The sequence below is a fragment of the Branchiostoma lanceolatum genome, chromosome 11, assembly GCF_035083965.1.
Source record: "Branchiostoma lanceolatum isolate klBraLanc5 chromosome 11, klBraLanc5.hap2, whole genome shotgun sequence".
Lineage (NCBI taxonomy): Eukaryota > Metazoa > Chordata > Leptocardii > Amphioxiformes > Branchiostomatidae > Branchiostoma > Branchiostoma lanceolatum.
In genome coordinates this window covers 5,402,842-5,429,034 of record NC_089732.1, presented here as the reverse complement: position 1 = coordinate 5,429,034, position 26,193 = coordinate 5,402,842, and the positions used below count along the sequence as shown (strand labels likewise).

The window sequence follows — 26,193 nt, the reverse complement described above, 5'->3', positions numbered from 1 at the left end:
GTCCAGTATTGCTAGGCATCAAAGCATGTAACGTATATGTACCACGGCAAATCGTATGAACATGTGGACGCTCAAAACGCCACACCATGAAACGGGGCGTTGCCATTATAAGGGGGCGCACAATCTGGACTATATTTATAGCAATTCAATGCAAACACAGAGCGTATGTTTTATACACACTACTTTATTGCGCCGCCGTGTTTGATAAACTAAAGGTCCCAGCTACATTGTTTCCTGACTTTTCTAGTTTGTGCACCTTTGTAGACTGAGGACAAAAGGTCAAACAACTGAATTTGGGATTCGTTTGCAAGGATTTTAATTCTAAATCTAATGTAGTTCTACAGAACATGTCAACATATGGCGATAATTATGCATTCCATATGGTCAATGTTTTTAGAATCAACTTATGATCTCAAAATTACACTTTAAACACGGAAAGTTTACTGTATAAGTTTTTTCTTCCTTCTTTGAAAAGTTGCTTCGGTTCATTTTATAAAATGCAATGCAGCATTACTAAGTACTAGTATCAGGGATCAAAGAAGTGCTCACTGTAAATTGTGCCGCAGTTTTGATTAAAACCGCAAGACGTCGCTGCTGAGCTGTCATCATGTAAGGCATATGCAAATCAGTAGGGGATGTGGACACCGTGTAAATAAGTTCACTCGAGGTCAGCTGATCGGCGGTGGTGTGAGCGAGCGGGCATCGAGATGGCGTCTCAGAAGTTTCTGAGCAGGGATCCTCCGGATATTGAGGTACTTTTAATCTTCCTATAGGTGCCAGATACTTGTTAGACGTTACTGGATCTTTCAACTTGAAGGGAAATTTGTCTCGCTTGTAGTTTTATACGTTGACGTGGACTGATCCAGGTCGCACGGTCCAACAGTAGCGGTGCCCTACATAATTTTCGATCAACTCAAGTTTCTGATCGTTTAAAAGTTTTCAGGCGCCAACAACAGACTTTGTTGATTAATCCAAGCCTGTTTATCTGTGCACCTTCCAACATTTCTTTCTCTAAGTGTGGAATTTTGCATTTAAAAGGCAGTTAAAACTGAATTTGGAGTTGTGCAAAAACCTCCTTGGGGGGTGGGAGGATTCCATAACTGATGACGTCAGTACAGCACCAGCTGGAAATGATTATGTAAGCAGAAAAACACTGAGATTTAACAAAACAGCCAAAAACTGTAATAATATCAGATATGAATTGCCATGTATTTTAGCTTGACCAATTGAACCTCCTTGATTATATATAGGACAAGGTATAATGCCTATTATTTGGAGAATAATGTTACCTATTGTAACCTAAAAGGACAAAAGAGGTATTCAACAAAGGAAGAAGATTATGTCTATTCAAAAGCACAGAGACAAAAGCTATAACCAGCCCCTGAATCTGGTACAGTACTTAGAAATGCTATGCCTATGGTGCATCCAAAAACTGTATCATCATTCATCAAATGTGACTCATTTTGTGTTTCAGCTTGACTGAGGCGTTAACAAATATTGCCAAATATGCCTTTTGAAAACAATAATCGAGGTTTATACAGGGCAAAGTATAATGCCTACCTGGAGAATTAAGTTACCCAAAGGACAAAAGAAGTCCCTGAATTCAGTAGCTAACATTATGTTATTATGTCCGTCGAAAAACACAGAGATATAAGCTATCACTGGCTCCACTCAGGTGTGAAATGGGTGCAGCTCTATTTTAGCCCCAGGTCACATGTCCTCGTTTGAACCGTGTAATGAGTTGTAATTTGTATACAAGCCATTTTAGTGTATGCCGCAGGGATGCCTACTGAGCTATTACTATTAGGATCCGGAAGTAAAAACGTACTAATAAATAATCGCATGGAGGTTAATTAATGGTTACTTTAAAGCTATCGTTGTAATGGTCACCACATACTACGAAAGTTTAAAGTAACCATTTAGTGTTGCTGAAGTGAACATCCTCTCCAATGAGTCACGCAGGGACTACTCTCCAAGCAGAGGTTGTTGGAAAAAAATGTGACCTTTTTGGCACATGCTCCATTTTCTTTATGCTGGCCTCACACTGGCATTCTATCATATAGAATATACAGATAGGAGTAACCTTTAGATTATGTAAGTGACTTATGGAGCTTACTACTTTCTTTGTACAGAATATCCTAGCGCTGAACCCCCGAGTTACTCACCATGCCACCCTGAAGGCGTCCAAGGTGACCAAAGCTCACAAGAAACACTGGAAGAGGAATGGAGACAAAGGCTGTAACGTGGGTATACAGTGATTCCTGTTTCTTTCACTGTAAATATGTTCACTGTTTTCACGGTCATCTCTGTACCGTGAACTTATCATCACCGTGAAAAACCTGTTGTAAATGTAATTATTTATTGTTCCTTCACACAATCGTTCTGTAAATCACTTGCCGCCGCCGTGAAGTTAAAGTTCAGAGAAAATGTCTGTTATCCTTACAACGCAAAATTTTGCTACCGTGAAGATAAAGTGAATTACTAAGTACAGTATAGTCCAATAGGAAAAAAAAATTGACAAAGTCAAGACAATGTTGATCTGTACTTAAAAATGTTTTGTTTCCCATTTCGCAGTCGTGTGGCTCGGCCAATCTGACCAAGAACTTTGATGACATCAAACACACGACGCTGAGCGAGCGTGGCGCTCTGCGGGAAGCTGCCCGGTGTCTGAAGTGCGCCGACGCCCCCTGTCAGAAGAGCTGTCCAACGCAGCTGGACGTCAAGACCTTCATCAGCAGCATCTCAACTAAGGTGACAAAACTGTGCCGTTAATTACAAGTATTCTCTAATGAATTTGCCATAATGATAACAAACCAATGACATAACTGAATAAGTCACAAGCCAGCCAATTTACATGACATAGATGTACTCACATGTTTTGAGTGCACAGATTTTGTGATGTCACAAAAGCACAGATTTTGTGCTGTCAAGAAAGCACAGATTTTGTGCTGTCACAGGTGTAAGAGAGCAGATTTTCTAAAATGTTTTCATTGCCACGTACTTTGTTTGATTTCCAATGGACATATTTACTCAACACTTCTGGAGTTGAATTGAAAACTCAAAGAGAAGAAGTCAACCACTAAGACCCCTCCCCCATTCACAAACAACCCTTCAAAAGCAAGGCTGCCAGGCACTAGTCCAGACTAGACAGGCCCAGTTTACACATGAAATATTGCAATATCAGGACTGTCAATATTGTGACGGCGACATCTTTTTCTGCTGTTTAAAGAGGAAATTTATAGCTTCTTCCTGATGTTGCAAAAATCCCACATGGCAGCTCTGAAGTATGCAGAGAACTGTCTGTAGCTTCTATTATTTTTTTCCATCCCACTCATTGTTTGGGAGCCCATTTAACTTTAACTTAAGTTTAAGTCGTTTTTAAATCTGACATTATAAAGTGTATGCAAATACCTTTGCCATCAATTCCATGTGACAAAGTTTAGATTTCTTGGAGGGATGGGGTGAAATTTTGTCCATCCCAATACGCAAATTTCCGTCTCGGGCCTTTCCTGTATTAAGCCCTGCTATTGCTAACACCTTCCCACGCATATATAGTAACAATCATTACACAATCCATAAATAGCTTCTCGAGTTGCGCTGTTCAACCACAAATTTACAAATTCAACCACACATCCGCAAATGCTACCAAAAACATATCCTTTCCGTCAAAGGTAATAAATAATGAACAGGTAGGATGTGATCAAAGTCCAGTTTGTCTTGACTTGGCAGCTGCTACTACTCAAGAAGGGATACAATTGGCTAAATCAACATTGAAATCTATCTTATCTTGAAAGGTTTTTGGGGCACATTGCAAGGGATCATCTAAAGCGGGAAAGAGGGGCGCTGCTCCCTCTTGTTTCAGCCCAGTGCCCCCTTGTCGAATTCAGATTTTAGCTTAACCCCCAGCATACAGCCTTCACTCAGCAATGGATTCTTCCATAAATACATAGAATTCACTCAATTGCCTGTGTGTGCTCCCTCTTATTCAATTTTTCTAGAAAAAACCCTGCATTGCCTATCTGATCTCAAAGTCTCAGCTGCAGTGACAATAAAAAGTGCCAGCTCACAGAAAGAGGGCAAAGCTCGATGCTTTTTTCATAGCACACTGGGTCACCGCTACTCTTTTCAATAAGTGTGTGATATGGGATGATCATTATAATGATATACTTATGGCTTTATAACCTTCTCCCTACTGCTTGATCTCATGAATTGCACAAATTCGGGACCAAACGCCTACCATAGCAGGGAAAAGGTTAAGAATGTCACAGTGTGGCATCACGCGGGGTAATGGTATGGTGTTTGGCCCAGAACCCAGGTCCTGGGTTTAAATCCCCTGACATGCCCCAACGTTGTGTCCTTGGGACATGCACTTTACAGCAATCTCCTCACTTCACTCGGGTGAAAATGAGTATATACCTTCGGCTTTGGACGTCCCTCAGATAGGACGTTAAAATTTAAATCAAGGTCCTGTGTTTTAGAAGAGCCACACCTCGAGCATGTTAAAGAACCCACACACTTGTCAAAAGGATAGGGATCCTTCCGGGTGTGAGTGAATGAAATGAATCTTTCCAGATATGCAGCTGTTTAGTACAAACCTGGTGTGTTACACAGGTACGTGATACAAACAAACAAACAGTCTGAACAAATACTGTAAATGCAGAAATGTTTGCTGTGGTTTTATGTTTGCGTTTTTTTCTGCGACTGTTTCACCGCGAACTTAAAACCTTTGCGAACATTTTTGTCCAAGACTATACAGTAGGGCTGCCGCAATCTTAAAACAACCGCGAACACGCCAACTTCCCCTCAGCGCGAAATAAAAACCAAGCGAACTTAAATGCATTTACAGTGAATGAGAACAAAACTCCATTCAGGGGTGCTGTTTGACTACTGGTATGTATTTACCCCCTGTTGGTAGGAACCCAGCAAGGACTATAAATCTGTCTCTTCGGGACTGTTTCTATACAGCTAAAGGCACAGTGACTTATGCCAAAGAGACGACCTGCCTGGAAACAAAGTGTTGAATAGTTGCATGTTTTCCCAAAGAAAGGTTTTTGTGCTCTATAGTAATAGTATACCAAGGTACTGGCTTCGTGATCTGTTAGAAACATGCTCAAACAGACTTAAAACATTAGAAACTACTAACATTTAGCATTTAGTTTTGTCAGGCTCCAAGCCACCTAAAAAAGGAGGCACCACAAATCAGTCACACGCAAGGAATAACAAAACAACTTGAATGTCCTTCGATTTGTTCAAGAGGTCAACTAAAGGTCCTGTTATATAATGATAACAATGGACTCGTGGACAATGAATCCTGCAATAACAAAATAGCGCCCCCTAGAAAGGTAGATGTGTATTTCAGGTCCTTGCTTCAGTCCAGAAACAAAATTACAGGTCAGTTAGGTATAACTTGATATAAATTCAGTGTAACACAAGAGATATGGTCGAACTTGAGAGACTGAGGAAGGAGCACAACTTTTTGTTAGCTTGTACATAGTGCAATGTGGCTTCGCTACGCACCAGGTCACCCTATTCTTTTCGATAAGGTTGTTGTGCTCTGTTACGTGCAGAGGTTTGACGGCCTAAAGCTCTCTCATACACGGGACCGACGGCTTTACGTCCCCATCCTATAGAATGATATAAATATAAGTATATTTAATTTGTACTATCAAATTATCCATAGAATAACAGAAGGTCTGGTATCAGTGATGCGGTGACCTTAATGAAAATACATGTATTTTAATGTTTACAACAACAGAACTACTATGGATCAGCCAAGGCCATTTTCTCGGACAACCCCCTTGGCCTGACGTGTGGTATGGTCTGCCCCACCAGTGACCTGTGCGTGGGAGGGTGTAACCTGTTCGCCTCGGAGGAGGGACCAATCAACATAGGGGGGCTCCAGCAGTTTGCCACCGAGGTAAGTGAATGATGCCGACTTAGTTCTGCCTTTTTTGAGTGAAAAAAACTCAGTGGTTTATTAGGTGGCTGTAGGCGTTATATGTTACTGTAAACAACAAGGGAAAAGCGACTAAATAGATTTGTCATAAAATATCATTATCATGATTGGTCCACACAGCCTTACTATTTTATTATGTACAATAATAGCTAAGTAACAATGGTGCATGTAGCTAATTTAGATAGTTTGATAAAAAGCAATGCAAGGTTTACTTATTATAAGTTCCTTTTCTTTTTAAATCCAGACTTTCATGGCGATGAAGATCCCGCAGATCCGTGATCCCAGCCTCCCGGCGCTGGACGATCTACCGGAGAGCTACCAGGCTAAGGTGGCTCTGATTGGCTGCGGCCCTGCCAGTGTCAGCTGCGCTACGTTCCTGGCGCGTCTCGGCTACACCGATCTGACCATCTTTGAGAGGGACAACCATATAGGAGGACTGAGGTAAACATTTATAGATGAATGAATGGAGTGGTTTGTTGTTGAAGCATCTTGGCTGAATTGCATTGTGCATTGTGTCTATGTAATAGTGTCTATGTAATAGTGTTTATTTGTCAGGTTCTGTCATCCACTGTTAGTTCTCGTGATGTACATTTGCAGGTTGCTTGACTTTCTTTGAAGACATAAAAATGTAACAGGTATTGTTACTATTGTGTGAAGCTGAGAATTTTCAGAGAAGAGAGCATGTGGGATCCATATCAAAGAAACTTTAATTTGTAGTAAATGTCGGATTCTGAAACTTTTTTCCGGCCCCAAATTCAGTTCTTCAGAGATCCCCCAGTTCCGCCTGCCGTACAGCGTGGTGGCATTTGAAGTGGACCAGATGAAGGATCTAGGAGTCAAGGTGAGAGACGTGTCTTGGGGAGGTTTGGGCTCAGTATATTGAAATAAAGATATGATGTAGCTAACATGTATTTGCCTTAAGAGTCTCATTCATTTTATTTGATAGCAAACAAAAATATTGTCAGAGTTGCATCATCGGTTATGACATAAGTTCCTTGATTGGGTGACAAATAATGTTGATTTCCATTGTCAAGTTTGAGTAGCATTGAACGTTGCTGTATAATGATATCATAACATGAAATGTAGGCCCATGTTTGGAGGTTCTTGATATACTGACAAGTTTTCCTGTTTCCCAGATTGTATGTGGAAAGGCTCTAGGTGGGGAGGGGGGCTGGACACTGCAGTCGCTGAAGAAAGCTGGATACGAGGCTGTCTTCCTTGGAATTGGTAAGGCTTTGGGTTGCTCTTCGATCATGAACATTATTGTTTCTTTACAGTGCTAGATCTAAATTCTTCTTGGCCATCATATATTGAATTCTTAACTCATTTGAGTAGGAATCAGGTAGAAATCTATTTGTAAGTAGATGTAGAAGACCTTCTTGTCCAGAAGTTCCGTATAGAAGTGCCGACTGTCAAATGTAACATTAATAGAATTCTAGTTTGAAATTTGATAAGTGGCATACTCTTGTGTGGTGGCGAGAATATAATTTGTGTATAACTTGAGTCTGCCGTCACCGTCTTCGTCCATTTCTTTGTATTATTTGACGTTTCTTTGAATAGAAATGACAAATAAAAAAATACCTACATATCTTAAAAGTTATTTGAGTACTAATAAAGTATCCAAATAGTACTGGAAGTCTTTGTTCAAGAATATCAAGAGCTCAAACATGGCTGTTGTTTTGTGCTCAGGTCTTCCCCAGGCTAAGCGGAATGCCATGTTCCAGGGCCTGACAGTTGAGCAGGGCTTCTACACTTCTAAGGACTACCTTCCACTGGTGGCTGCTGCCAGCAAGCCCGGTACAGACTTTTATATTGATTATTGTACTCTACATGCAGAGAAGATTGTGTAATTCTATCCATCTACATGTATATGTGTTGCTATCTGTCTTTTGACCATTGATGATGCTGCATATTGTGTCTATGATAAAAAGAAATATGATACAAAATCTATAGTTACGGTTTCTTCAGAATTATGTTTAGGAAGGCATCATCAGACAGAAGTGACAACGTTTTCACACACTGCTGTAAAAATGAATGCATGAGTATCAATTTTTAGGGTGTGGAGGGCTTAGGGGCCAGCATCCCCCTTTCCATACATAATAAGCATGGAAAATATTTCAGATCTGCGCATATCCTTGTACACCTATTATTTTCTTATTGATGTACATTTCCTAACCATTAACAATTTGCCCGCCTGTAGGTATGTGCAACTGCAAGTCTCAACTGCCGCAGCTGTCGGGTAACGTGATAGTGTTGGGAGCGGGCGACACCGCGTTCGACTGCGCCACGTCCGCCCTGCGCTGTGGGGCACGCAGAGTTTTCATCGTCTTTCGTAAAGGCTTCACTACCATCAGGGCTGTGCCAGAGGAGGTCAGGCCATGTTTTTAACTCTGTGTTTGGAAGCTTGTGGGTTCAGAGTCAAACCCCCGGCAGTTCTTATATGTGCTTAGCACTCAGAATAACGAGTATGGTAGTTGAATGGCCAATAGTAGTGGACTAGTCCCTTGCTGTAGTGACCCAGATGTGTGTCGAAAAGAGCTGGAGGAATTTCCCTGGTACAATGAACCTGGAAATACTGTACATACTGACATAGTGTCTGTCTTCTCTGTCAAGACCGGTGGAAGGATAGGTCTTCAGTGAGCTAAACTGGATCAAGATCACCCTCCTTTTTTTTCCATATACATGTATGAAGAAGAAAAAGAAGATCTTTATTGACACAACAAAAGCACAGCGACTTTCGTAAGGTCTACTACATACATACATACAAACGAATAAGTGCATACATATATGTCCCCAGATGGAGCTGGCCCGTGAGGAGAAGTGTGAGTTCATGCCGTTCCACTCGCCCAGGAAGGTGGTGCTGAAGAACGGGCGTGTGGCGGGGATGGAGTTCTGTCGCACGGAGCAGGACGACGACGGGAACTGGCACGTGGACGAGGACCAGCTGGTGAAGCTGAAGGCTGATTACATCATCTCCGCCTTCGGGTCCACCCTGTCTGAACCACAGGGTGAGTGGGGACATTTTTATTGGGTAGCTGATGTTGTCATTTTTGTGTACTTACTAGTATTGCGTTGCACATCACATTATATGTATTGTTTTAATCCAGATAGTGTATGTGTTGCAGTGCTGTCTCCAGGACCCGTCCTCTGTCCCAGGACGGAAATTTGCTTTTTTGGACGGAAAAAAAAAATTCACCTTGTCTGTCCCAGAAATGGGAACTTCATGACATAGAATGGATGAAAATGCACTTTTGTAGGCTGAAGATGACAGATTTAACAACAAAAATTAAAACATTGTATCTCTTACAATGAGTGGAACTGAAAAAATTGAAAGCTGGAGACAGCCCCGATGTGTTAAAATAGATTGTCAAACTTTTGGATACCCTGAAAGTACAGAAAGACTATTTCACGATTAAAGAGCAAAGAAATATGATTTATGGTTCATTTTTACAAATACGTGTGAGCTGTTGTCCCCAGTTGTGTCAGCCCTGTCTCCTGTAAAGTTGAACTGTTCTTTGTATTGTTTATCACTTATTTATGTAATGTTGAATTGTATTGTTTATTGTTTATCTATGTGTATTCTTGTTCCCAGTTGTCTCCGCCCTGTCGCCTGTAAAGTTTAATAGTTTTGTTTATTCCGTGAATAATTTTGTCAGGTTGGAGAATGACTGAATAGCAAAGTTCTTTTATTCACAACCTGAAGTATCTAACATGAGCCAACGTTTCAATGAGTATTGCCTTGAGGAAGATGACAGATGGTCATCAAAACGTTGGCTCATGTAAAGACTTGGTTGTGAATAAAAGAACTTTGCTATTCTGTTTTGTTTATTGTTTATTGTTTATTTTTGTGTATTGTTTTCCCCCAGTTGTCTCAGCCCTGTCCCCTGTGAATTTGAACCAGTGGGGGTTACCCGAGGTCGACCCTGAGACCATGCAGACCAGTGAACCCTGGGTGTTCTGTGGGGGGGATCTGGCCGGGGTGGCACAGACCACGGTGGAGTGCGTGAACGATGGCAAACAGGCATCCTGGCATCTACACAAGTATCTACAGGTACAGCTTATGTATAGAGGTCTTTCATGTGTAAGGCTCAAAATTCATTGTTGGGAATGCACTGGTGCACCTAGCCTACATTTTAGTTGCACAGAAATAAAACTGGATGCACAGCCTAAAATGAAATTAGAATGTCAGCAAAATATACTCACAGTTTCAAATTGTGATTAACCCAAATTCTGCAGCTTGATGTTTGACATTTGAAATAAGTAATACAGCAAACTTTAAGGTTTTATCCCTTTTTCCGAATATGCTGTATACGAATTCTGGGTGGGTGCGCAGCATAGTATTTGGAGCACAAATGTGAAATCTTTAATATGTTGGCTTCTGACCTTTTTTATCATGGTCTTCCAGCATCTTTTATGATGTTGTTAGGAAAGAACTGTAGATTTTATCATTCGTCTGTTGTGATTTCTCGTCACTTTTCTGTCTAATCCTAATTCTGTCAATCTGATAACAATTCAACTTCTTCCTGTTGCATCTGTGTATCTTTCTTCTCAAAGCTATCCTAAGGACAGTTCCATGCAGATGTGAAAGAAGTGACACATATTACCGCCTAAGGTTTGCAACAGTAACAACTTAGGTCCTTCTGTGATTTTCTCTTTTCACAATCATTGTCTTTGTGTCTATTGCCGTATGAGATATCATTTCTGTATAAGGCTTCACTTTTTCTGTGACCTGAAGTCTGATTCATTGAAGCTCAAGTTGACCAATCAAGTTAATCCTTTCAGGCCTACTAAAGGCTGTTTTTCTTGTAAGAAATATCAAGAGTAGCCATTTTCTTGCTGAAATGAACCAACAACTAACTATGACATTGTGTCTCAACCCCCCTCCCCTCTACCCCCCTCCCCTCTGCCCCCCTCCCGCAGTCCTTGCATGGCCTGTTCGTCCCCACTGAGCCGGCCCTTCCCAAGTTCTACACTCCCATCGACCTGGTTGACCTGAGTGTGGACGTCTGCGGGATCAGGTTTCCCAATCCCTTCGGTCTGGCCAGCGCCCCGCCCACCACCAGCGCGCCCATGATCAGGAGGGCGTTCGAGGCCGGCTGGGGCTTCGCGCTGACCAAAACCTTCGCACTGGACAAGGTGTGGTGTTCTTTTTTTGAGACAGTATTCTGTTTGTTAATGTGCCTTTAGTTACACTCGAAATTGCTCTATGCAGCCATCAGGGCCGCTTTCATTGAGGTCGAGTTGGGAGGAATGTCAAGGGGTCATTTGGAAATATAACAAATGCATGGTCGACAATATCTGTGATATTGAAGACAGTGCTATTATTTGTATGCGTTTCAGTTGCAAGGATCACAATTTTCTAGCTCCATTCACTCCTTTGCTTGCACTGGATAAGGTGCGTTGTTCTTTGTGACAGTACTCTGTGATGTTAAGGTGGTATTCAGTTTGTAAGCATACAGGTACAAGGATTTAAGGATGCTATAAGTTATAGCCTGGTATTCATTCTATTCTACAAGTAGGTCCAATCACTCTTTTCATTGCTTGTTAATAGACAAATGATTGGCATTTGAATATTCACCTAAAAGATAGGTGAGAATTTTGATTGGCTCCAAGTCACATGGCCCTTGAAACATGGTTCAAACAGGCTTTGGGAAGTTCAACCCTGTTGCACAGCTTCTGCGAAATATTAAGCCTGGATGCCAGACCCCCAATCTCTAAAATATCTACCCCACATGATAGATATTTTAGAGATTGGGGGTCTGGCATCCAGGCTAGTAAATATTTGACTCCCAAATAATACCAAAGGGCCAAACCTTTAATTGGTGCCAGACTATTACTGGTATGCATAGAAGCGATTATTGGAGCAAACCAGAGCTTAGAGAATAGGATGGAAGTTATGAAATATGACTAGATAGTTGTATTCTTAAGTATAATCAGGACTGGTGAGTAACTGATATCAGTTTGTTTTCTTTAAAATTCTCCTGTTTTCTGTGTCCAGGATATTGTGACCAACGTGTCCCCCAGAATTGTGAAGGGGACCACCTCCGGGTACCACTACGGTCCCGGTCAGGGTTCCTTCCTCAACATCGAACTCATCAGTGAGAAAACGGCAGCCTACTGGTGCCAGACTGTCACTGAGCTCAAGAGGGACTTCCCTGATAAGGTAGGGAGTGTGTGCTTAAGTGTGTGTTGTGCTGTACATTACATTGAGAACTCAGGGCTTGAAGTATCAGTTGCATTATGTAGATATAAGTGCAGGTAAAACTGGTATTTCTGATGCTTGCCTGCACTAACCTGCAATGGGTCATGTTTAAATGTTAGTATATATATAAGTGCATGTTGTAGCTTTTGGAAACAATATTGAAGACTCACTCACAAGAAATACAACTTGTATATGCAGGTTAGTTCAGGTAAAATTCGAGTTGGGCAGGTATTTCTGATGTCTACCTGCACCTAACCTGCACCAGTCCAGGTACTGGGTCCAATCAACCTTTTGGAAACTCAGATTCGAACCAGCGATGAAGCAACAGGCTATGACGTTAACCACAACCACAACATTTGGCAAAGCCAACCAATTCCATGATCCAGTGTTCTTTTAAAGGTTGTTTTCAAATTGAAAATTGTGGCAGTGCAGAAATGAAATTATCAGCGCAATGGACATTTACTTGTATTGAAGAAAAAGTTATAACCTTGATGTACATTTGTATATTCTATCATGTGTCAATCCTGTTCTGAAATGTGATTTTTTTTCCTTGTTCCAGATTGTGATAGCAAGCATCATGTGTAGTTATAACAAGGATGACTGGATTGAACTGGCCAAGATGTCCGAGAAGGCGGGGTCTGATGCCCTGGAGCTGAACCTGTCCTGTCCCCACGGCATGGGGGAGCGGGGCATGGGACTGGCATGTGGACAGGTGGGTACTACAGGTGTTATGGGGGAGGGCATGGGGCTGGCATGTGGACAGGTGGGTACTACGGGTGTTATGGGGGAGGGCATGGGGCTGGCATGTGGACAGGTGGGTACTACAGGTGTTATGGGGGAACGGGGAATGGGACTGGCATGTGGACAGGTGGGTTCTTGCAACTTAAAAGTGTTGTAACAGAGCAAAATGAAAATAATGATTTGGAAAATGTCCCAGAAAACACTTTGTAGACTTATAAGACGTAAAAATTATAAAAAAGACAAGCATGTGAGTGTTTAAGTTTAAAAGTTGAAATTTTCCCCACACCATGTATAAGGCAATGCTCATCTCCGTTTCTATATAGCCATTGGGCCACACAGTTGTGAAAGCACTAAAGGCAGCAGAGGGCTAGTCCTCTGGTAGTGGTGTGTGTTCAGACCCCATACTCTTTCTGATAAGTGCTAAGCAGAGAAAGCAGTATGTTCCAATTTTTTAAAAGTTTTTACACTTAATGAATAAAAAGATTCTTTTTACACAACCAAGAGATTTATTCCACCAACGTTTCGGTGACCATCAAGGCAATTCTGACTGGTTCACATAGTAATGCAGCACAGGTGTTGCTGCTTATACATAATGAGATGCATTCCCAAACGCAAAATATTTACATATGTACAATCACAGGAGATGACATCACTATGTGGTCCCAAACGTACAGAAGTGTAACACATACATTAAATTATCGATCAAAAAACACTTAATGTTTGTGTTCAACACAGGATCCTGAGTTGGTGCGTAACATCTGTCGCTGGGTGAGGTCTGCCATCAAAATCCCCTTCTTCGCCAAGATGACCCCCAACATCACCGATGTCACTGTCATAGCTCAGGCAGCCAAGGAAGGTAAATCTGCCCCATAAGTTTTGAATATGATATCATGGTTTTCTGTTTGTCTGACAGACAGCGAGCCAAACAGATAGACAGGCAGACAGAGAGACAGACAAACAGAGAGTCAGACAGACTGAGAGCCAACCAGACAGGACAGGAGTAAGACAGGGAGGCAGACAGAGAGTCAGACAGATAAGGAGCTGCAATACTGAGACTTATGCCTGGTCTTACAGTCTCATGTATTCTACTAAGCTGTACCCTTGAACCACAACTGCATTGATCGTCAGATGTATCATATATGTCGTTGTGGTTATGACCTTTTCCCTGCTGCCTAACCGCATAGCTAATACAAAATTTGGTGCCAAACAGCTACCTTAGCAGGTTGAAGTTTAAAGATTGGCTAGAGTTGATATGTAACAGAAGTAGAGATGCAGTTGTGTTGAAGTGTCTGTGATCAGCTCACCTTTGACCTTGAATGTTGACCTTGACCTTGGCATTCCCTGTCCCCCCAGGCATGGCTGATGGCGTGACTGCCACCAACACCGTGTCAGGTCTGATGGGACTGAAGTCCAACGCACGCGCCTGGCCCGCCGTCGGAAAGGAGATGCGCACCACGTACGGCGGCGTCTCCGGTAACGCCATCCGTCCCATCGCTCTCCGCGCCGTGTCCGCCATTGCTCGCGCTCTGCCTGGATTCCCCATCCTGGCGACCGGTGGCATCGACTCTGCCGAAGCTGGTCTGCAGTTCCTGCACTGTGGGGCCTCTGTGCTGCAGGTGACGGGCTGTACTTTGTGTCTGCTTTGTCACAACAAGCCATCTAGAGCTTCTCCTTTAAGGGATGACTTGGTCTAGTTAAATTCCTAAGTAGACTGCACAAGAGTGCTGTAATCTAAAAATATGTTTTTGAATGTGTATCTGCTTAGCTACAAGCCAAGTGAAGTTTTATTTTTAGGGATGACTTGCTCTAATTTAATTCCTAAACAAACAGCACAAAGTGAGTCCTGAAAGTAACATACTTTATTAGGTACATCTTGTTTAACATGTGAAACAATGTTAGATAAAGATACAGTTGCTCTTCAGAAGTAATTGATAGAACTATTTTTGTCTTGTATGAAACAATTTTGGATAAACCAACTAGCAGTTACTCAAGCAACTGAATATGATTTTGGATATCCAGTTGCTTGAATAACTGCTATTTGGCATATCTTATTACCTGGATGTCTAACCTTCATCAATGTTGGATAAAGATTCAGCTCATCTTCAGAAGTTAAAATGATAAAGCTATTTTTGTCTTCTGTATCCTCTCGTGTGTGAGTGAAATATCAGATCTGATGACTATCTGCCCCCCTCCCCCCCCCAGGTGTGCAGTGCCATACAGAACCAGGACTTCACTGTGGTCGAGGACTACATCACCGGGCTGAAGGCCATGTTGTACCTGCAGAGTCTGGACGACCTGGCAGACTGGGACGGACAGAGCCCTCCGACCTTCCGCCACCAGAAGGGCAAACCTGTCAAGGTCGCGGACGTTATCGGAAAGGTACAATTCTGAGCGGGTTTGAGTTTTGTCAGTAGATGGTTTTAAAGATAGAAAAACTAAGAAAATTGGTTTATATCTCAATAAGTTAAACACATTTTTTTCAAGCAACTTCTGCTAATGATATGTGAAAGAACGTTTTAAGCTTATGATAAGCATGGTCATGCATTTTAAATGTGGGAAGTTCTTAGTGGTATGGTGTGATTGTATGAGTTCTCTTCTTTTTTCTAAGGAAGCTACATGTGTATAGTAAGCATACTGATGGAAATACTTGTAGTGGTGGAGGTTTCCCATTTCTTCGGCTGCAATTCCTACTGCAAGAAGATTTGAACTTTTGTTGTTGCTACTGCAGACTATATATGTTTGAGATACTTGTGAAGTAAAGGGCATTTGAGTGTCCCATTCCATAGGTCTGCTAATATGTGCATTTAGTACAGGTCACTTAGATGAACATGCAAAGTGACAGGAAGCTTCAATGAAGGTTAGACATCTAGACAGTTACTCAAAGCAAGATTATGAAAAAATGTCAACATTTTATCCAGTTGCTTGAGTAACTGTCATTTGACGTGATAGGAAGCTTATCATGTCTTTCAGCATTTAAACAATTAATGTGATAATGTTGTTTATTTCATGTAGCACCTGCCTTCCTTCGGACCTTACATGGCCCAGCGTGAGGACATCATCGCCAAGCATCACGAAACGTCGGACATCCTCGCGGAACAGAACATGCCTCAGCCACAGCGCCCAGCACGTGTGCCGGACAAACCCGTACCGTCTCTCCAGGTGGGATTTTCATGATCAGCTCCATGGCTCGAAATTCATTTTTGGATATAGGTGCACTGGTGCACCCAACCAAAAAAATTAGGTGCACAGACAGAAATTTGGGTGCACCACATAAAATAAAGCTGAATGTCAGCAAAACATATTTAAGTTTAATAGTCACTCTGTAATTCTATAGCTAACTTCAAAATTTCAAACAAATAATGTATCAAACAAAGTACAACAAAGGTTATATTACTTTTTCAGATACTTGAATTTCAAGAATGTTTTGTATACCAGTGTACAATAGTATCCCTACCCTATAGCCTACAAAAATATCTAGGTGCACTGGTGCACCCACAGTCAAAAATTAAGTGCACAGCTCCAATTTTGGGTGCACACAGGTGCACATGCACCCAGTATTTCGAGCCCTGAGCTCTCGTTGTTGTAGCTTAACACTACCAGTAGGCACTAGATGAATCCATTGCCAACATTTCATTGAAGCAAGAAAAAGTGCACACTGAAGAAGCCGTCTAACTACTAATTCTCTATTTATTATGGGCTTAGGCAGCAGGGAGAAGGTTAAAGCAGTCCGGATCCATTATCATTGTAGAACTCCTAGGAAATGTCAAAGATCTCTCTGTTGAATCTTATACAAGATTGTATATATGGCTTGTACATTCCTGTATGCAAATGCTTCTTGAACCTTCCCCCTTATGTAAAAATGAACAATTCATTTTGCATAACTTGACCACTGATTCATGACCACTTGTTGTGGATTGGCCCTCAAAATATTCTTGAATAAAATGAAATGTTGACCATAGTAGACTGTTGTATAAAGTAGAGCGGATTCATTCCTCAAGCTAACCGACATCTTTCACACCGCAGTCATACCTGACAGTAAGACAACAGGAGCTGCATAGTTCCCATTTGGAACTTTTATTCAGTCTAGCACCACTGTAGAGTCTAGTAGAATGTAGTGTATTGATGCTTCTCCCATGCTGCCATGACAGGATGTGATTGGCCGCGCCCTGTCCACCATCACCAGCTACAGCCAGCTGGACAACAAGCAGCAGGCCGTGGCCCTGATTGATGAGGAGATGTGCATCAACTGTGGGAAATGTTACATGACCTGTAACGACTCAGGTGGGTGGTTAGCTTTCATTCTTTGTATGTATGTGAGTGTGTGTGTGTGTGTGTGTGTGTGAGTTTGTGTGTGTGTGTGTAGGAATAACATTCAGTTGGTAATGTTCTTTTCATTCAAAATCAAGGACAGTTATTTTGATGAATCCTGCACTGATAGACAAGGAAATGGAAAATGTGTCATAACTTAATGACTCCGGTGGGTAGTATAGCTTTCTCTGTCTATCATAGGGCGGGCTGTCTCCAGCTTAAATTCTTTTCCGTCCCACGTTTGGGAGCCCATGTTGTTAATTTTCATCAATTTCATGTCACGATACAGAGACTATGGGTACGGATAGGATGACATTTTTGTCTTTGCCAACTAGCAAATGTCCGTCCTGGGACAGGTCTTGGAGACAGCCCTGGTCTACGTCTATCATCATCACCATTACAATTTTACTGTATAATTATTATGCTCTGAAATTTGTTGCTGTCTACCTAACTAAAGTGTAAAACTCAAGGATGATCCACAGAATCATCACACTTTTTAGGGATGACACAGTCAATACCTCACCAAGCATATTAGAAGATACTTAATAGTGCAGGGTCGTATGGATCATTCCTGTATCGTGTGCATTAGGTGTTAATGTTTTATATGATGAACCCCCACAGGTTACCAGGCCATTACATTTGACGCAGAGACCCATCTGCCTCACGTCACGGACGACTGCACCGGGTGTACGCTCTGCGTCAGCGTCTGCCCCATCATCGACTGCATCCAGATGGTTCCGCGTTCCATCCCGTACATCCCCAAGCGTGGAATCCCGCTGGCCACAGAGCCGCAGGGCTCTTCCCGCCCTGTTCCGACCCACGATGGTGTGAGGGTCAACTAAACCTGGCAACAACGACTGACTAGTCGTGTCTTGATGCCAAAATGTTTTCCAAACATCTAAACTTAAAACAAATTAATAGAAACATTGTTTCAAATATGTACTATAATGATAAGGCCAAAGATAACATTAATTATTAAGAAATCCAGGTGTCTCATATTGTACACAGACCTAACATGTCTTCTGATATTGAAAATGGATGAATTTGATTGATCAGAAGAATAAATTTGATATTTTTTCACCAACTTACAGTATTGGCACCTATAGCTTTATATGATTACGATGATAATGTAGATTTATATTATAGAATCAATCACAGTAATTAGGTAGTTACCCATGATTTGTTAATGATTGTCGATTAATTTGAGCAATTTGAGCAATTTATTGGATTAATTTGAGCACATTCCATTTTGCACTGACCAAAGATGTTTCAAAACCTCCATGTATTCAATGATCACAAATTTCGCACAAGATGCTACTTGTAATTCTACTTTGATGACTTCATCATGTTGCACAGTTGATTATGAAGTGACTTCAGACTTTACAAGATGTGAATTATATACAATGTTGGTAAAAAGAAGATACTATTGATAAGTCAATCTATCGTAATTTGCGAGATTAAGAATATTCGCATGTGGAAGAAACAGAAATCTACTGATTTATAATGCAGCATAGTCTATTTTTTCTTCACCTAAACATCATCTTTAAAATCTGCAATCAAGATATTTACATGTATGAGTTTAAAACAAAGAATACAGTGTTGTTGTCATAGATATATACATGTAGTTGTAGTACACTTTCTTCTTCAGCTTTGTCTTAAACAATTAACATTAAACACTTGTTGAATGTTGGACAATTAACATTAAGCACTTATTGGATGTTGTTAAGTTTCTATGTATCAGCTCACTTCCTGTATTAGCTTTTCCATCTATATTTACAACTACTATGTTACTTTTGTATTAATCATTAGAAAATTGTGGTTTTAAAGTGGTAACACATTTAGTGATTGTTTTCCCCTGATCATTGTTAAAATAAGCAACTGATCTTTAGTTCTGTTGTACTTAATAAACACCTTAGACTTGATGTGGCTGTCAGCATCTTCAATTGTTAATCTTGAAGTTTAGACATCTTAAGCCCCCCTCTCACTGGCCCCGCAGCATGCTGGCAGCGTCCTAAACTGGATTTGTGTTACCCTTGACTTTATAGTGGGAATATCATTAGTATGACCAAAAAGACAACAAAACACACAAAGCTTAAAAAGATTCGTTTTATTATCTTCGCCGAGAAGATTATGTTTTCGGTTACGCCAGCTGTAGGGTGGGTCTGTATGTATGTGAAGAGCATAACTTGAGAAACCTTTGATGAATCTTCATGATTTTTGGTAGGTTTGTAGTGGTTGTGCAAAGGAAGGTCAAGTTCATTAGAGGAAAGTGGACACTTTTAATACAGCAATGTCGTCTGGGAATGTTCATTTTATTCATATTTCAAATACACTCACAAGTAGGGCAACAATTAAAACATGAAAATCACTCCTTTCTATAAAAAGCCTTGATAATTCCTGTTCATGTTGAAAGCCCCCGAAAAGCCGTATAGGCTTCTGGCCTCTCCTGCATGTATTCTTTACTCTATTTCTCTTTGTTTTTATATTGTATTGTACATATGCGAAGAAACAATAAACAAAATAGAATCACATCAATTAATGGCGTCATTATCCTTAATGTGCGTTTTGATGAACATGTCTTACAAAATAAATACCGATTTGGAGTGCTGGCAGTGGCAGAGAAGTACTTAATTTCTTAAGATGCGTTCTTTCTTCTTAGCACAACATTCAACAAGACAACGCTCATTCCTAAAAGTGCATATTAAGGTGCATTTAAGTATGATGTCACATCTTGACAAAGTCATAATCAAAAAATAAAGAATTGATAACAATGAATATTGAGCTATAAAATAAGAGCAGAGAAGTTGAATAACATTCGAAGACTTACAGTTGCAACTTCATACTGTAGTGCATTGAGGTTTAGATACCTTTCATGAGGTTGTCTTCACTATTGAAGAGAGCTTTGACTACAAAGATAAAGGTATAGTTGTTCATCATCAGTTTGTGTATATAACGTTATAGGACTAGTTCTGCAGTGCACAAATTCTCATAATGCTCCCACATTCTTAAGAAAAGTACTACTAAGAACTCATGATCATGAAAACATGTCATCTCTCAAAACTTCAAATTAACATGTGTGTTACTAAGGCACATCTAATCCTATACATTGTTATAGGTTGCTGTGATTTACTGCCTTTGAAAAGTCAGCTAAATTTTAGAGCAGTACAAGATAAAAGAGGAGTTAAATTAACATTCCTTGAACAGAGGTCATGATATGTTGATCAGTCAAACGTGGTCGAGAAACCACCTGGCACAGGAAACCTGCTCCAGTCAGAAGCCATATTAAAAATAGTCCCGTCCATTTCTATACACTTAGCCCACCCTGTCAAAAGCAACCACCTGGCCTCAACAACCATTTTTCCTCAGTAACGTTACCTTGAGTAGGTACTGATTCAACTGAAGCCAGGTTTGGATAGGAGAAATCTTGGCATTTATCATGTACAGTATTTCAGTGCGGACAACAACTTGGGACAATTACACACACAACAGTGTACGTACAGTACTGTCATCTTCCAGTTATGGATGTAAGTACATGAAGTCAACATGAAGGTACAATATGTACAAGCATGTAATTCAACATGGAAACATGTCATTGTCAAAATACACCCTTGGATATGGTACAAATTTGGCCCCAGAAAATGTATTACATACCACAAGAATACTATAGGACAACATGGTTTCCAAGAGAAACAAGACCATGGGTAAGTATTATATAGTATTAAGGTTGTGGGAGGGGGGTGCTAACTTGGATCTACATTTTTCTTGATTCTTTATTAAAATATCTACATTTTTGTACATCTTTTTTAAAGCTAACCTGAGTACCAGCCTCTGTAGATTTTTTTTTGAGCCAGTTGTCACTGTGGAGGCTGGTACTCAGGCTATTTTCAAGCATGTTTAAAATACCTTGGTTGTATTTGACCTCGATCAATTGTCTAATGCATACTTGTAAGCAACCAATCATCAATTTCCTTTTTCCGTTCCATATTGTAATTATGATTGTTACTCATCACCATGATCGTTATAGGAACCTATCGATCTTATGAACTGTTGGTAATAGTCACAATCAGAGGAAATTATTTTTACATCATTCTCTGAATAGACCAATCCTGACTGCAATGATAGCATGGCAATTAACAGTTTGCCCAATGAGAGACTGGCTGTATATCCATCAAATATTTTCATTTTTATGTTTTCATTTTACATTGTATACTATGTTTCCATGTGATTAGCCTATTGTATAGCTGTAACTATAATGGACTATTTGTATGTAATTTTACAGATCAAAAAGAAAGTTCCCCATGAAGCTACCATATGATGTGCATCGTACATACTTAAAATCAAGAAGAACATTTTCATATACCTGACAGACAGACAGTTACAATTATAGTTAATCAAGGATCACTGCAGGTTGACCATTGGCAAGCAAATCAGTTTAAGTACACCTTGACCAATGAGAACGATTGTATCACAGCATCAACTGCCCACATCCTACATAGTAGATGTTCTACTATTGTTTCACTGATTGTGATTGGTCAGCAACTTGAGGGATCTTTGTGGCCAGGAAGTCCTTGACTTTGGGGTAAATGATGTTGGACTCTGTTCCGTGGAAGGACACCAGTTTCCCAGCAGCACTGTGAAAAAAGCAACAGTAACAAGTAATCAGAAATGGCAGACGTCATTTCCTCAGCTGGGGTTACCCTCTGGCAGAACATACAGAAACGGCACTGCAGAAACACAGACAGGTGGACATACATACAGTCACAAAGAACTCCCCCCCCCCCCCACACACACGGGCACACACACACATGCACACGCACGAAAGCACACAACACACACACACACACACACACACACACACAAGCACACAAACACATACATATACACACACAAACACACACACACACATGGTCATGCACATACCCACACCCACATGGATATGTGCACATGCACACAGACACACAGACACACACGCACACACACACACACACACACACACACACACACGCACACACAAACACACTTGATTTTACCCACTTATCTTCAGTACCTACTTGTAAAACTGCAGCAGTGGTTTAGTCTGGTTCTCGTAGTTCCTGAGTCTGGCCGTGACAGTCTCTGGTTTGTCGTCGTCTCTCTGGATCAGGTCTTCTCCCGTCACGTCGTCCTTACCCTAGGGCCCAAGGGAAAACAATTTCTTAATGCTCTAGATCTGTAATGTAATCAAAATTCATATTTTTCACTGTAAAAGGCAAAAGGAGGTTTTCACTTTAAATGTTTTATGTTTGTGGTTAAAACAAGTCTGTATCATATTAACAGTAATACATTGGAAGCACATATTCGCTACATGTCATTTTGCAATGGTGTGAGGTCACAGCGAAAACCATGAAAAAGCAAATTCAACATCTGAATATGAATTATTAATCTCTTGACAAATGTTACACTTTGAGTGTTACACATTGTGGTGACATTGGTAGCAGCTCTTTGTATGATTTTTCATGTCATAGACTTTTCAAACTGGCAGTGACAGAACTAGCTGCCAATGAAGACATAAGACAGCCTTTTTCGTAACAAGACAGCTGAATTTTGATCGACACACGCAGGACTATCGCAAGAATGCCCTCAGTCTATTCATCCGACGGTTGTAATGATGACTGCAACCAGGCCCTTACTGATAAGAAAAGTGATGGTTATGCTGCAAAAATACAGGTAACATCATGTAATAATTAGTTTTACTTCTTGTTTCGCTACCTTAGTTACTCCTGCCCTGAATATCATGTATATTTACACCTTCTTGTAATTTGTACATGTCACTCTACTGTATTTTTCTTTCCCATTGGATCCGTGTATTATGTTTCTTTGACAGGTGTATTCATGTGTTGTTAATGTGAAATGTGTACGTATGTAATGTGAAATGCAATAAAAAAAATACAAGAAAGTAATAATTTGACACAAAAAAACCTACAGGTATTTGCGGAGGGTTCCAGTCCAGGTTGTAGACCCTCCCACTGCCTGGGTGGACCCATCGCGCCGTCAGTCTCTTTTTGATGGTCTCGAAAGGCACGTCCAGGTTCATGACCACGTCAATGTCCAGTTTGTCGGAAAGGGCCTCAGCCTGAGGCACTGTCCGGGGGAAACCTGGGGTCAAAGGTTGGGTCATAGGTTAAAGAATAGGATACAAGGCGGGGAAGAAAATGGATTGAAATGATAGGAATACAGTCATGTTGGTTCTGAAGATAAAAAAAAATTGGTTTCAATCACAGTCCTTGCAGAAAAGAACACTGCATGAGTTGTATATCTTACTAAATGTGCATCTTTTTTTACAGATACTTTTTTAGTCTAATAGCACCAAGGACAGGGCTTATCTATAACATAATCTATGGCAAATACAGTATAGGGACCTTGCCAGCAATTAGAACAGCTGATCTATAAAGATATTTTGGACTGCAGAGGTTGTATGGCAAAAATTTGATTCAGGTGGAAATAGAGGATGAAGAAAAAGATCATTTAAAGGTTATTTGCTCGAAAAATTATGAACACAATGCCTGTTATCCAATCTGCCTACTACAGCTGAACTACATGTATATACATGTAAGTAAGTTACAGTAGGTTACAGACTATGTTAGCATGTAAGAATGGACATGAACTGGTGTGAACTTTGTTTGCAAACAGAAGATGACTGCAGTTCTATACGACACATAAGGAGATGGAGAGTTATAAATTACCATCCAGCAGCCAGCTGTGGTTGGTTATCTCCCTGAGTTCATTGAGGATGAGCTGAACCATGACATCATCCGGCACCAGGGCACCCTGGTCAATAAACTTCTTAGCTTCCAAACCAGCAGCTGTAGAAGGGGGGAGGGGGGCATGGAGGTGAGATTTTTTTATACATTGATCCCAGTTGTTTTGTTAACAAATTTTACAATTTTTCCAACTGAAAATATCCTTGCTTGTTTAGTACCACAAGAAAAAGCACTTGTGGATGAGTAGTCAAAAATGTATTTTAGTACCTTTTATGGTAAGTTATGCATAGAATTGTCTACCTTCAGATCTTATGGCAGTATGTACTATTCAGTAATAAACCTGAGTAGGCAAAAGATGGTCAGTTCAGCACTAAGGACAGGTCCAATTAATAACTGAGATGCAGTGAAATCTTGAATGATTTCCCTCTCTCACATAGAAAACTCATAGAAACTTGAGGTAGTCAAAAGAATAGGCTGTTCAGCACCAAGGACAGGGCTTATCTATAACTTACTTGTAGTGTTTTCAACATGAATTATCTCTCATATATTTAACTCAAAACTGCAATACCATTGTTCCTATCTCTAAAAAGCTATCATGAATACATTCAAGTCTGGCTTCCTGTCAATAGCATACTGTGAATCAACTTAGTTTTGTGGGGGACTGAATTTTTCGGTAAAAAGGGAAAGAAGATTTTTGCTGTGTTTTAAGTTCTTAGTTCAAACATTTCTGTAGTACAGGAGTAAAACATTGGAAACACACACTTGCAGTATGCAGGGAATTTGTGGAGTGGTCACCATGGATATAAAAAACACCATTAACATCTTAAGACTTATAGGAAATACTAGTATACAAGAGCTAATTTCTGAAATACAAGAGTTGAATTTTTCCTGACATTTATGTGCCGTTGCACTGGCGCAGTGGCAGGGACCAGAATGCAGAGGTCCTGGCTTCAAATCTGGGGTCCCCTGATTTGTCCTGATGACGATGTGCCCTTGGGAAAAGCACTTCACACGACTTTCCTCACTTCACTCACTTCACTGAGTACCTAGCTTCGGTTAGGGACGTCCTTTGGATAGGATGTTAAAACGGAGGTCCCGTGTTAGAGTAGAACCACACGTCGAACACGTATAAGAACCCACCACAGTGTGAGTGGATGATATGAATCTGTCTGTTCAGTACAAACCTGGTGTGTTTGTAACGACTTGAGGCTGTTTACCAGATATGCAAGCAAACAAACAAACAAACAAAACAAAAATGTACAGCAAACACACCTGTACTGTTCATGATCTGTATTCTGAGAAGGTCCCCACTGGAAAGGTGCTTCATCCCAAAGTCGTGGACGATCCTTCCGGAGATGGTGCCCTTCCCCGACCCCGGGGGGCCCATGATGATGGCACGCAGAAGTTTGGAGAACATCTTTGGAGGAGGAGAAGGAGGACAACCGTCAACGGGACAAGTCGTAGTCGTCTGGGGATCCTCTGTTAGGATAGATGGAACAAAAGGTCAACATGTCATGTTAACATTTACTAACTTAAGACCACAGCTTATGACAAATATAACCAGAACTCCTAGTACCAAAAATCTTTTTGAACTAAAGATTCTCATGACCCATGCTCAAGAGAGAACCACATTTTGTCTTAAGATCTTGAAGAGTTCAAGATGCAGATGACAAGATTTTTATCAGTTTGCAGTTACACCAGATGAAGTTTGCATTGGCATACAGTACAAGTAACTGCTTGGTCTCACCAGATTGATTGCAAGGGCCACATTCAACAAAGTTGGAAACATCAAAGCATACACAGTGCGAATTGTGAAAAAATGCCCTGAGTTATAAGAGATATTACTGTTGGGACTTATAGCTGTGATATTCAAGATCTGAATCTATCCATGACATTGTACAATTGTAACATTATCTTCAAATTGGCCATGTACATTTTTGCTATGAACTTAAATAACGCTTTGTAACTGACAAGAAACATGTGTACAGCATTATGTAAATATGGCTAAAACACTGTCAGAGTACATGCACGTGCTTAAATATTACGAACATACATCCTTTGCAAAGTTGTACATGCACACATTGGCATATGACTTGCATGTGATAGCTGAAGCATTAGACACACAGGCAACTACTTAATGCAGTTGCATTGGCATACATTTAATGCTAACACTTTGGGTCCAGATGAATATCTGCAGGTTTAAAGTAACTTAAACATTATTGTAACCATGGTGAGGAATATACATG

The 26,193-nt window shown here is 40.7% G+C and overlaps 2 protein-coding genes across 2 annotated transcripts; one reads left to right on the top strand and one right to left on the bottom strand.

Moving 5' to 3' along the window:
• The first annotated feature begins 618 nt into the window (after window positions 1–618).
• On the top strand, window positions 619–19,129 carry LOC136444220 (dihydropyrimidine dehydrogenase [NADP(+)]-like). Its single transcript, XM_066441728.1, has 20 exons — window positions 619–752; window positions 2,133–2,243; window positions 2,575–2,751; window positions 5,756–5,917; window positions 6,201–6,397; window positions 6,716–6,797; window positions 7,093–7,183; window positions 7,646–7,753; window positions 8,157–8,326; window positions 8,754–8,964; window positions 9,823–10,007; window positions 10,877–11,092; window positions 11,955–12,119; window positions 12,718–12,870; window positions 13,635–13,755; window positions 14,253–14,515; window positions 15,102–15,278; window positions 15,912–16,058; window positions 17,048–17,180; window positions 17,829–19,129. The coding sequence occupies exons 1-20, from the start codon at window positions 708–710 to the stop codon at window positions 18,047–18,049; spliced, it is 3,135 nt and encodes a 1,044-aa protein (XP_066297825.1). The 5' UTR covers window positions 619–707; the 3' UTR covers window positions 18,050–19,129.
• Window positions 19,130–19,902: 773 nt separating this feature from the next.
• LOC136444221 (GTP:AMP phosphotransferase AK3, mitochondrial-like) lies at window positions 19,903–25,429 on the bottom strand. Its single transcript, XM_066441729.1, has 5 exons — window positions 25,220–25,429; window positions 23,930–24,049; window positions 23,170–23,342; window positions 22,259–22,377; window positions 19,903–21,838 (listed from the first exon to the last, which is right to left on the bottom strand). Exons 1-5 carry the CDS (start codon window positions 25,362–25,364, stop codon window positions 21,715–21,717), a joined length of 681 nt encoding a protein of 226 aa, XP_066297826.1. The 5' UTR covers window positions 25,365–25,429; the 3' UTR covers window positions 19,903–21,714.
• Between the last annotated feature and the right edge of the window lie 764 nt (window positions 25,430–26,193).

Bases quoted from the DNA above. Each gene is read 5' to 3' on its own strand.
- LOC136444220 (XM_066441728.1), top strand. From the start codon at position 708: ATGGCGTCTCAGAAGTTTCTGAGCAGGGATCCTCCGGATATTGAG. The intron at 753-2,132 runs GTACTTTTAATC...TTCTTTGTACAG, and splicing joins GGGATCCTCCGGATATTGAG to AATATCCTAGCGCTGAACCC. The intron at 6,798-7,092 runs GTGAGAGACGTG...CCTGTTTCCCAG, and splicing joins TGAAGGATCTAGGAGTCAAG to ATTGTATGTGGAAAGGCTCT.
- LOC136444221 (XM_066441729.1), bottom strand. From the start codon at position 25,364: ATGTTCTCCAAACTTCTGCGTGCCATCATCATGGGCCCCCCGGGGTCG. The intron at 24,050-25,219 runs GTGTGTTTGCTG...CCCCTTCTACAG, and splicing joins ACAGATCATGAACAGTACAG to CTGCTGGTTTGGAAGCTAAG. The intron at 23,343-23,929 runs GTAATTTATAAC...CTTTGACCCCAG, and splicing joins CCACAGCTGGCTGCTGGATG to GTTTCCCCCGGACAGTGCCT.